The following is a 12,508-nucleotide window of genomic DNA, read 5'->3' as shown; positions in this document are numbered from 1 at the left end:
GCGACTTTTTGTTAAGCTCACGGACTAAGAAATGAGTAGGTTATCAGTGGCAAGAAATATATAATCTAGGCAGGGACGGCCTGGCCCACCGGGATACCGGGAAGTTCCCGGTGGCCTGACCAATTGGAACTTGCTATTGGCCTGACGGATGCATGACATTATTTTTTTAAATAATTAGTGTTTCTTTATACTAAACAAATATACTTACTAGTGTTAATTCTAAGCAATACTACAAGAAGAAAATCCTAATAATAAATAGGATAGTATATTATAATATAGTAGGTATATCGTATATACCTGGTTGTTTTGGAGTTTTAAACTGCCAAAGAATTTGTGGTGACCAAATAGGACTAAGTGATTATGTATTTAACCAAACACGCATACAATAAGTTGTTATTAGTTACTAATTTTTATTAATAGCAAAAAAAAAACTTTGACGTAGACATACAAATTTGGCCTAGGTAATACATTTTCCCGGCCTAAATTTTTCTCCCGTCCTTGTATCTAGGTACAGTCAGTGCAGGGTGTAGTAATAATGGTCATTGAGAGTTTGCAATGTCATCTGTCGGATGTGTATAAAACGCGGGTCCCGGACTAAGATATAAATGTGACGCTAAAAAATAAAACAACCGGTAGACTGAAGACGTTCAATAACCAGTGTTTATGATAGCAGGGAAACCTTTTATTTTTATATCAAAGATTTGAATATTTAGTACGAGATTCTTAATAAAATTGTCTACATTTAACAAAAAAATAATTTATTCGGGAAGTTAATTGAAATTTCTATTGAAAAGTCAATGAAATTTTGACCAAAAGTTTATTTTACCGCTGTCGATACCCGGGGCCGGATTGGTCAGGCGAGCTACCGAGAAAATCTTGGTAGGCCGCTTGAAGTTTGGGCCGGTTCTGTGAGTGTGAGTGAAAATAAATTCATGTTAAAAATACGATTGTCCACTTATAAGCTCGTAATAATTATAGAGGTAATTTTGGACCACTGAGTATGTAAATGGGCCGCTTATAGAAGTGAAAATCTCGATGGGCTGATATATACCAATCCGGCTCTGGACGATACCTGATATAATGCAAATATGTTATGAGGCACAACATAAAGAGGAGTGGTAAGTCATTACACGGCAGGGTGTGGTGAGGAGTGACAAGTCACGTCATAGACTCGCTCGGTTTAGGAGTCCATGGGCTAAGTTTCCGAACTTTCCTTTTCATATTACTTACATATTACATGTATGTATGTTTTTGATGTCACTCGAAATATTATACTTATTTGGCAGTAAAAACGCATTTTTCAAAATAATAATAGGTTGCTAACATACCTAAGCGGTTTTGTAATTTTTGCACCATTGTTCCGTCCATAATATGATGTAAACAAAAAAAGATTATTAATTACACTGTTAAGTGTATATAGGTACACGTATAGTGTGTAATACTACTAGGTATTTGCCCAATTGGTTTATTCAGTTGCTCTGCGGGTACTCATATTTCGTTTTGTATTTACATGTACAATTTATTTAATTTATTTTATGTAAATTTTACATAGTTATCTTTTAAATAGGTACCGTTGTTGAACGACGTTTACTATTATTCTTCCTTTATCTTTTTCAAAACTGTTATCATAATTAATTTATAGTAAATACATAACTTCGAACATGATTAATAATATGTTAGCTTTTTTTTTTATGTTTTATTTTATTGTATGTACTTATGCGGATCCTGGTGATTATATTTTTATTTTTATTATTCGATAAATAACATATTAATATTTATGGATAATCTTTAGAGTTTAAGTTACTTATTAAATATATATATTTATAATTTAAATGAATAGACTTATTTTTATTTTAATGAAATAAATAATAGTCAAAATATATTATTTGCTAGAACAAAATTTCATATGGCACTAAATTTTTAATAGACAATGAATCTATAAGTAGCCCAATATTATACAATTTTTTTTGTATAGCTTACCTAAGATTTGTATTGGTAGGTTATATATATTAAATTTGTTTTAATATGTAATTTATTATAATATTACTACAATGCAAGAGTATTACATATATTTGTAATATTTCCATGTTTATAACAATGTCTTATTAATTATTAAAAGGATGTCAGCACACTATATTTTTTTCCTCTATCTGACCCATGCGCAACATAGCTAATTTACGTTTAGCAGAACCATCCTTGTGTTATTACTTTTAATATTAGAGTGAATTCACCTATTATTCAACTTCAATTTAAGAACATTACCTGTGTTTCCGCGTTGGCTATTTTATAATATTTTTATTTTTATGTAAGTTATGAGAATGTAAATTATTAAAATTTAAATATGCTAATAAATTCTACTAAAACTAAAATATCGTAAAAAATCCAACGTAGGGACAAAGGTAATGTTCTTTATCTTGCCATTATCTTGATTGTAAAATAACATATTGCTTACAAACTTTTAACTTATTTTGATTCAGCTGAGAAACTAGCAAAATGTCGTTGTGAGTTAATTAATTTTACATTACAATAATATATTCACGTAAATACATCATCAATCACTTTTCTACTGTACAATTATAATTTGTATAAAATTGTTATTTTAATTGTAAGTTGTTATGAAAAATAAATTACAATATTAAATAACAATCAAGAACTAAGTACTAAGTATTAATTGATTAGGTTTTACTTATATCACATAGGCGCAAATAGCGTTTGAGATTTGGGGGGCTAATAAGGCTAATAGGGCCTTACTTTGATAATATTGAATAAGCTTAAAACAAAATGTAGGAAATGTTTGGGAGGGCTATGGACATTTTTGGGGGGCTTAGCCCCTAAAGCCTCCCCCTTTTTTGTGCCTATATGCTTATTCATGATATTGTTTATGGTACATAATACATATATTTTTCAATAATACAATATATAATTTATTTTATTTTTTAATTAAATTCAAATGCATTATAATGATTATTACTTATATTTGTATATAGCTAAGCATTTAATACAATTAATGAAGTGTGTGTGTGTCAATTTTAAATTAAATCGATAGAGTGAGACGTATGAGTTAACAAAATAAAATACTAGGTAGATACCTATGTAGTATTATGTACCTATACATTTTTTAATCTATGGTTAAAACGCTTTTTAAGCCAGTTGTTTTTATATTAATATTTAAAGAACCAACAAAATTTGAAAATTTGAACGTTCTATAAATATACCAGTTAATATTTTAAAGTTAAAAATGTAATTAACTATACATTTCAGAATTGAAACTTATATCTTAATACATCAACTAAATATCAAATCACGAATAGAAAATGTCCGTTTAAAATTATATTTAAAAATATGTATTTTTAATTTTTAATTAGTTTAAAACTTATCAAATTTACTATTGCAATAGCATAATGATAATAAATAATTGGATACACAGTTTCATCATACATTCATTGTTAATTGAACTTAATACATAATAATCTTTTGATACTATAAATACTTGTACCTACTACCTAACTAAATAGCCATGAATACGTATTTGTAGTAAAGAATACTGAACGATTTTAATGTAGTTATTTTAAGTTTTATTAATATGGTAATTTAATATTGTGCTAGTCAAATAAATATTAAATATATATAGGTACCTAAACAATTTTTTGTCACGGGTGCAATAAAAGTTAAATTTTTTATGCTGATTGAAGCGTTAGAAATTTTATTTTTATGTTGAATGGAACGTACCTACTTATATTAGTAACTACTAACTAGCAAGATAAAAATCCTGCTACGCATTGGTCGGAAAAGTGTATGTCCAAACCAAATTATTATACATGAAAGTTTTGATACGTTTTGTCTAATAATATATCAAATATTAGGTTTTAGGTATGGGTTACTTCTGTGCTCTGTTCTATGAAACATTTTGACAAATCTAGATACCAAGGACGGCAATAAATTACAGTTCATTTTGAATTATCATAGCAACAATAAATAGTATGTGTGAATTGTTCGGGAAAATAATTTAGTTATAGGTGAATTTCAGCCCTCACCTGCAGCTCATTTGACAATAGTCGCCCGTGATTGAAACAACTCACATCCCGTCCTTTCCTTACATTATACTAATATATATAATATATATAATATAAATATTCACTGTTATTATTTTATAATCCAACATTTTACAGTGCAAATGTCGAAAGCTGATCTGTCGCATGGTACGTTGCGCCACTAAAACTGTGTTAATTTTGTTAACTAATGAAAGCCTACTAATTTTTAATGACTAACTTTTTTTTATAAAACTTAATTATTAACTGGTGAAGTACGATGTAGGGCTGTTGATCACACATCACAGAAAACTATAAACCAGTACTAACTGTAGCTGGGAACTGCTGGCTGTATCTAGCCACCGCAACGGTCTAGTGCAGCCATCGCTCGGCCAACTAGTCACCCTCGATATTAAAAAATAATATAGCCAAAAGAAATAGGATGCAAATCTCCTGTATCTGTTCCCCTTGGTTTTTTGTATTTAACAAGGTGTGGAACATCTACCTATATAGTATATAGGTACTGCGTGCACATCTGTATATTTTTAAAAGCCAATAGTGTTCTTGAATTTTCCTCAAAGTCTTGTTGTATGTCCAGTTACTATTATACTATGCACCATTATTAACGCCCTTTTTGAGATATTTGGGCACGACGAAACAAGTCATCACATTCTAGTTATCGCTACGACACATCGTCTGTCTTCTTGATTTTATCCTTGAGTTCATATCGTATGAGATTCGGTCCTCTGAAAATAATAATTTAAACACTTTTATCTAGTATTATATTGTATTTACGTACACAAATATGTTACAAGTTGATAATAATGAAATATAAAATCAGTAAAAAACTGAGATTTATATATAATATAATGTATCTTTTTAGAAAAAGACTCTAAATACATTGCTGAAAGTAATTGGATTGACACTGTATCTAATATTTTAGGTAAGTATACATTAATAGTTATTTAAAGTGTTATATTTAAATATTTTATGTTGCATGGAGCACCCTCATTCGTTAACGGTTGTGACAATCCCGTGTACATCAGTCCCTGAGGTAAAGATCTAGCCTGAAGGTCTATGAACACCTCAGGCAACTAAGTAAACTATAATAGATTCAGTCACTGATGTACCATCACCACAAAGTTGGGCCCTTCATAATTGAGGACTTTTGATGGGCCAACACCCTACCACTGTAAAACACTCTTTATTTAAGAAACTTCAAACAAGCCTCGGACATTGTACATAAAAGATTCTTAAACTGGAAATGGAACAAGAAAATAACCAGGAATTTATGGATTGGCACATATCGGAACACTTTTTAAATGGGGGGTCAATGATAGTGGTTATTAATGAGATAAGAAATCATAATTTAAATATCGTAGCTCTATAGGAAGAGAGATGGTCAGGAAATGGTAGTATTGAACAAAAAGAGATTACAATCTTCTATAATGAATGTAATGATAATAAACATGCATTTGGAGTAGGATTTTTTGATAAATAACAGATTGTTAAAGAACATAAAAAGATTTAAAACCATAAATGAGCGAATATGTTTCATCTACCTGTGAATGAATGGGAAATATATTATAATATTCAGTTGTTACGCACTGACTGAAGAAGAAAATGGAGAATTTAAGGACATTTTTTACGATGAATTGGAACGGTTTTATAATATTCAACACCGACACTCCATTATAATAACAATGGGGACATGGACTCAAAAATAGAACGGGGCCTATTATATATGGACCTATTATTGGCATGTAAAGCCGGCACAAAATATTCTCTTCTTGCAAAATCAGATGACAAAGTTACTTTAGGAACGTCTATAATTAATGAGGTAACAAAGATCGCGGAGAGACTATTTAAAGTAAGTCCAAATATGGGTATCATAGTTAACAAAGCTAAAATAAAATACATGGCTATGTCAAGACTATTCGCTAAATTCTTAGTAGCAAAACATTAGAAATGGGTAGGTACGTATATAGTGCATCGTTATGAACTGCAAATACCATATATAATAAACAAAACATTTGCTAATTTATTAGTAGCAAAAGATAATTTGGTTGGCACGTATGGCATGCAGAAGGATGTCCCATAAGGATAGCTCTCACTGAAAAACCGAGTGGAAAATGACCCATAATAAGATCGTCCTAAATGTGGTTGGATTCGATGAATAGACACTTAACAAGAATAGATACTACTTAAAATTTTAGCTTGGTATTGGATAGAAATCAACGGAGAGAAATCGTATAAGTGAAGAATTACGCAAACGGTCTCTTTGAGCCAGAGGAGAAGACAATAATGTATACAGTATTCTGTGCTTAAAAGATGATGGAATTAATTACAATACGCAGTTGATGTAAAGGATTTGAGTAAATTTTTTTTTTCTTATTGAATATTTTTTTAGATACCTTTAGTTATTACTTATAAGTATTTAAACGCTATATGAATAATGGAAAAATATTGTAGTTCGTTATTATTATCTATAACAGTGATGGCAATCCCATGGAAAACATTTTGAAGGCAAGCAAAAATTAAAATATTTATATTATAATATGTATTTATTATTTTTTTTTTTAATAATAAATATCACAATTCACAATGTCAGTACTTTTTCGATAGCTATTTTTGACGTCTTTCATAAAGATTAGATTGTTAGACTGAACGCAACACAATAATATATACATGGCATGTATATATTATTACCCCGAGCAACAATTATTTTTAATATAATACAAACAAAAATATTTGACGTGACTTACAGTAACGAAAGAATTTTAATTTCGTTAATCATTTCAAGATTATGAGAAATGATTTTGACAGTACTTGGGAAAAATCAGAACATTATTTAAATTCCAAGACACCATCTAGATCTAAAAGGTAAAAAGTTACCGACGTTTTTGTGGATAAAAAAACCAAGTATCGCAGACTCTATTTGTAAAATCATAAATACAATAATTGTAAAGACGAATGAAAGATTTTTCAAAATTTAATCAGTATGTTAAACAATTTCCTACTAATGCATGAATTCACTAAAAGAAGCATATGGAGAGTATTTTGATTTTGCTCTATTACATAGTGAACTCTATTGTGTACTCATCGACAGAATTTCATAAAGAAAGTATTCGTGAACTTTGGTTGTATCTTAAATCTACAGACCTATCGGATAGTTTAGCACAAATAACAAAATTAGCTTCATTGATTTTAACTATTCCAGTCACAAGTGCAGGCGCTGAACGATAATTTTCAGCTTTAAAAAGAATTAAAACTTATCTTAGAAACTCACAATCTCAAAATAGACTTTCGGCATTATTCCTTTTATCAATTGAAAAAAAAATGTTGACCACTGTTCAAAACCAAAATTCTTTCTATGACGACGTTCTTGAAGACTTTACCAAAAAACCAAGAAGAATAAAATTGATCTATTATTTAAATAAAATTATAATTTATGAATTTGTTAACAATTATAAATTGTTAAAAGTTATAAAATAAAGTTAAAAGGAATTGTATATATTTTTTACCAATTAAATGTAGTTGACTGTAAAATTATTAATAAATTTCCAATACATTAGTTTTTCTGCTTACACTTTCTTAAAACCCACGCTGCGCCACTGATACATGTATATTTTATACATATTATATTGAATATTCCAATATAATATTTTACATAATTTAATAGCACATAGCGTCAAAATAATTTGACACCCCTGGTCTATAACTACCATATTATTCATAATATTTATTTTATTTCAATCTTTTCTTTGACTTATAAAGCGTTTATACTTCATGTATATTTTTACTGTGTCTAGAGAACCTATGTAAATATAAAATTGATCACTAATAAATTAACAATGCATATTTAATTGAACCTAATTCAAATTATTTCAGTACCAATATGTAATAATGTACACACATTTCAAGAAAACCATAAACTTCACTTGCATATTTTTAAAGGTAATGTTCATTATATCATAATATATAGTTAAGCTCTAAAACTGTGAATCATTACTATAGCTGTTGTATACTTGTATTCAACTAAAATAAAAATTATAAAGGTCAACTGAAATATTTTTTAGTAAACAATAATATTTTAATAGCGGTCACTTATATTATGTTCTATGGTATTAACTATGACTTATTTTTATAATATTACCACGAACTAAGATAGATTCTTACTTAGTTAGTAACTTACTTACGTACAAAAATATATCATTATCTTAGTCCATGTGAGTATTTTAATTAAATTGATAAAGTGTTATGACTTATGGAATAATCATTAAATTCTCTAAATATACATTTTAAAATGCTAATAGTTGCTTCAAATATCGATAAATGTATGCCTGGGGGCTGGGGCTCTAAATAATCATAAGCAATTATCATGTGAATATACTTAGACATAGTGTACACGTCTAAAGTACGATAATTGTTCGATAGGTATATACACTATTGTATTTTTTAGTGTTTATGAAAATATTAATTATATAAACATAATTTTCATTTGAAATTTGGGAGTACGAGATCAAATAAGGATGATAAATTATAATTGTATAAATCACTCTTGTACCCAACCGGTTTATTGGTTTGAGTTTTACCGTTATGACTATTATAGGACAGTCACAACATTTTATATTTCAACAATTTAATTATTGAGCTAATTTCTTTCAATTGTTTGTAGTTTATAATTTACAAAAGAGAAAACAATAACAGTTATCAATATATAAATAATAACTAATCAACAGAATAAGAAAAATGGAAAATACGTGTGAACAATTATAAAGACGTGTATAAGTAGGCTAAAAATAGAGTACCTAATGGTCCGATAAGATGTCCGTGGTCAGAACAACTTCCTCTTTCATAAAATGCCATTGAAAATATCACAGCTATAGCAGTAGACACATTTTGGATGGCTTTTATACTATAGCAGTAATACTTAAAAATGACCCCTGTCGTCAACTATTCATATTTCTCCTATAGCAACTGTCCATCAACGTGTTAAAAGTCCAGGGCTTGAAACCGATTGAAATAATTTCGGTTTCGGTTTCGATTTTATATACCGGTTTTTAATTTTTTCGATTTCGGTTTCAATTTTTTAACACCGGTATTAGGAAATTTCGGTTTCGGTTTCGATTTTGTATACCGGTTTTGAAATTTTACGATTTCGGTTTCAACTTAGCAATACCGGTATTAAGAAATTTCGGTTTTGTATACTGGTTTCTAAAGTATTTTCAGGGGGCTGTGTCGTCTATACAATTATCATTGTTTGTCCCGTATTGTCATATATAGTATTTGTTAGTAACTATAATTTATATCATTACTATTAATATAGCGACTAATAATTTTGCGAATAATGAAATGGTTATCAATATTTTAATTATGATCTAAATTTTATTATGAGCATTAATTATGCGTATTAATGAAATTTACGTATTTAAAAACACGTCAATTAATAAAAAAAAATACCGGTTTCCAATTTTTTCAGATATTGGTTTTGAATTTAATACCGATTTCCAATTTTTTACGGTTTCGATTTTGAATTCAATACCGGTATCCAATTTTTTTCGGTTTTGGTTTTAAATTATAATACCAGTATCCAATTTTTTCCGGTTTCGGTTTCGACTTTAATACCGTTATCCAATTTTTTCGATTTCGTTTTTGATTACGGTTTCAGTTTCGGTTTTAAAACGGTTTATACCGGTTTCTGAAATCAGTTTTGAAAACGGTTTCAAGTCCTTTTAACTTAAAACTATTGGCTTTATTCTAAGATAGAAAACCTGTACTAGTTATAAACATAGATTAAACATACGTATAATATGTATATGTAACATATGTATGTTTAATCTATGGTATAAATAAATCTGTACTAGTTATAAATAATTTATAAAACTGAACATTGTAAGATTATTAGGGTGGTCCTTATTTTTCATTTGTGATTTTTTTCAGATTACATCACTTTTTCAAATATATTAATCGAAAGGTTAAAAAAAAAAATTATCTTAAAAATTGAAATATTTCCGGCAACTTAACATACAATTTATTAATTAATAAATAATTATAATAACAATTTACAATAAAATATAAATAATAACATAATGCCTTAATACTTATTACTTATATAGTTATATCTTTAACATATTTTAAATGTATGACTGTTTTCTTTATTCTATGGTCAGGATATTGTATTTGTTGTACGAGTAATGAATGTTACAATATGTGTCATGGAAATAATCTTCACGTAATAATCGAAAAAAATGGGTATAGGTATTAGGTAAGCTACTCAGTACCTACTCTATTCGCACCCAACGATTCTATATTTCTATACTAATTTCTTATATCATAGATTACAACGTGTAGTATTATTTACAAACTATATTATACAGTACCTAAATAAGTTTATGTTCATTCAAATAGCATTATATGATATAGAAAACATTTTATTTATTGCCGCGTTAAAAAATAGTTAGAAATTTAAATTTTTAAAATTTTAAAACAAATATTTTTAAAAATTAAATATTTAAAAACAATGTATAAGTGTAAAACTGTTGTAATAATAATAATGTGTAATTAAAGTTCTTACAATGTCTTTGTAAAATCATTATTTTAAGAGTTATGATTAATTATATTGAAGAATTAACGATTTCAAACATTTTTTTATTATTAAAACTTTAGAGCTTTTGTGGCACGGGTTGATCAATTTGTCTAAAATTTTTTTCTTATGCTTTTTTTAAGTATTGGAGCTAATTTGAGGAGGGTAACTTGAAAATTTTACAATTTTTTTTCCTTCATCTATATCAGAGGACCACTCTAAAGATTATACAATTGATACAGATTTATATAGTAAATATTATTTTTTTTTTAAAACATTCAGATTTTGAAATAAAGTGGTTAGGTTCTTGATATAAGGTATACACTAGGTATTACCCATGTGATTTATCAAATACAAGAATTTTAATCAATTTTTGGTACTGACTTGTATTCATAATATAACCCCTAAAGGTTATTGAGTAATAATTCATAACTAAATTTTTCTTTTAGATTGACTATGTTGGATAGATTTCTATCCATTACGGACAATTAAGTGTATAAGCATACTTCATTGCATTAGGCTAAAATAATAATTTAAATATTTTTATTTATTATCATTTTGCATTTCTTTACACGATTATGTTACGAGTTGAATAAACTAAAATCTAAAATCAGTATAAAACTGAGGTTTATGAATAATATAATGTTTCTTTTTATAGCCAAACATCATATTTTTGATGAATTATGTAAGTGTACATTACTAGTAATTTATAGAATTATATTTAAATTTTTATAATGCATGGGATAACCTTATTCCGTAACGAGTATGACAATCTCCCTTATCTCAGTCACCGAAGTAAAGGTGTAGCCTGAAGGTCTAGGCAACACCTCTGGCAAGTAAGTGATCCAGTAACTGAAGTACCTCCAAAAAAAAGTTGGAACTTCATTAGCGAGGGTTTTTGATGGGCCAACACCCCATAACTATAGAACAATCTTTTGTTTAGAAACTTAAAAATACTCGTCGGATATCCTACGTGAAGGATTCCCGATCTAGAAATGGAAACAGAAAAATAATCAGGAATTTACGAATTGGCACTTTTTGGAACACTTTTTAAATTAGTGTCTAAGAAAGAAGTTATTAATAAGATAATTAAGTATAATTTAAATAACGTAGCTCTACAGGTGATGAGAGGGCTAGAGAAGATAGAACATTATAGTACACAACACTGACACTCTATTTTAAAATAAATATGGGGACATGAACGCAAAAATAGGATGAGAAAATATATCAGACCTATTATTGGTAAGGAAAACCATCATAGTGTTCAAAATGTAATGGAGATCGTCTCATACATCATCATAAGAAACACATATTTCCAAAAATAAAAATATCTTTGAAAATTGTACGATATAGGAAAAGAATAATTTAAGAACTCTGAAATACAAATGGAAACATGGAAAATAGAAATTCTAGCCACGAAGCAAAATGGACAAATATAATGAATGCAATTTAGTCTGAGAAGAATCTCAAAGCAAAACCCATTTATAATAAAAAAAAATAACAGGTTAAATAATGAGGGTATAGACCAGTAGAAGACGTAACGAAGCATGCATGGAAATGATACACAACCCATTCAAAATAATCATGTGAAATATAGGTAAGTAATTTAAGGAGCTAGCAATTAAGACAATTAGAAGATAACATAATTTACCACATGAGAAGAAAGCATTTGAAGAACTTGAGGAAGTTAGGAATATCCAAAGGAAGTTTTTCAAACACTGCATAACCGCATAAACAAGATTTTAAACCTCTAATACTCTTTTTAAAAATGAGCATAATGATCTGCTTTCAGAACCAAGAGATATCTTAGTACGACATTTAAGAAAATATTTTGACACTACTTAATACGAGTCAGACAAATAACCATGGCCGTATTCAGGGGGGGGGGGGTTTC

At 28.3% G+C, this 12,508-nt stretch overlaps 1 protein-coding gene across 9 annotated transcripts in view; it reads left to right on the top strand.

Moving 5' to 3' along the window:
- Nucleotides 1–1,452: 1,452 nt before the first annotated feature.
- The window catches only part of LOC100575094, a 31,859-nt gene continuing 20,803 nt past the window's right edge, over nucleotides 1,453–12,508 (top strand). For 2 of the 9 annotated variants that reach the window (XM_029489710.1, XM_016806605.2), the window contains exons 1-6: nucleotides 1,461–1,728; nucleotides 2,478–2,501; nucleotides 4,170–4,199; nucleotides 4,912–4,971; nucleotides 7,920–7,985; nucleotides 11,273–11,299. In XM_029489710.1, coding sequence (XP_029345570.1) covers nucleotides 1,662–1,728; nucleotides 2,478–2,501; nucleotides 4,170–4,199; nucleotides 4,912–4,971; nucleotides 7,920–7,985; nucleotides 11,273–11,299 — 274 coding nt within the window. In that variant the 5' untranslated portion in view covers nucleotides 1,461–1,661. Of the gene's footprint in view, nucleotides 1,729–2,477; nucleotides 2,502–4,169; nucleotides 4,200–4,911; nucleotides 4,972–7,919; nucleotides 7,986–11,272; nucleotides 11,300–12,508 lie in introns of all 9 variants that reach the window. The other 7 variants (XM_016806602.2, XM_016806604.2, XM_016806608.2 and 4 more) reach the window with 7 other exon arrangements.

Source organism: Acyrthosiphon pisum, chromosome A2 (genome assembly GCF_005508785.2).
Source record: "Acyrthosiphon pisum isolate AL4f chromosome A2, pea_aphid_22Mar2018_4r6ur, whole genome shotgun sequence".
Classification (NCBI taxonomy): Eukaryota; Metazoa; Arthropoda; class Insecta; order Hemiptera; family Aphididae; genus Acyrthosiphon; species Acyrthosiphon pisum.
Note: the sequence above shows the minus strand (reverse complement) of the source record. Positions and strands in the feature narration are given on the sequence as shown.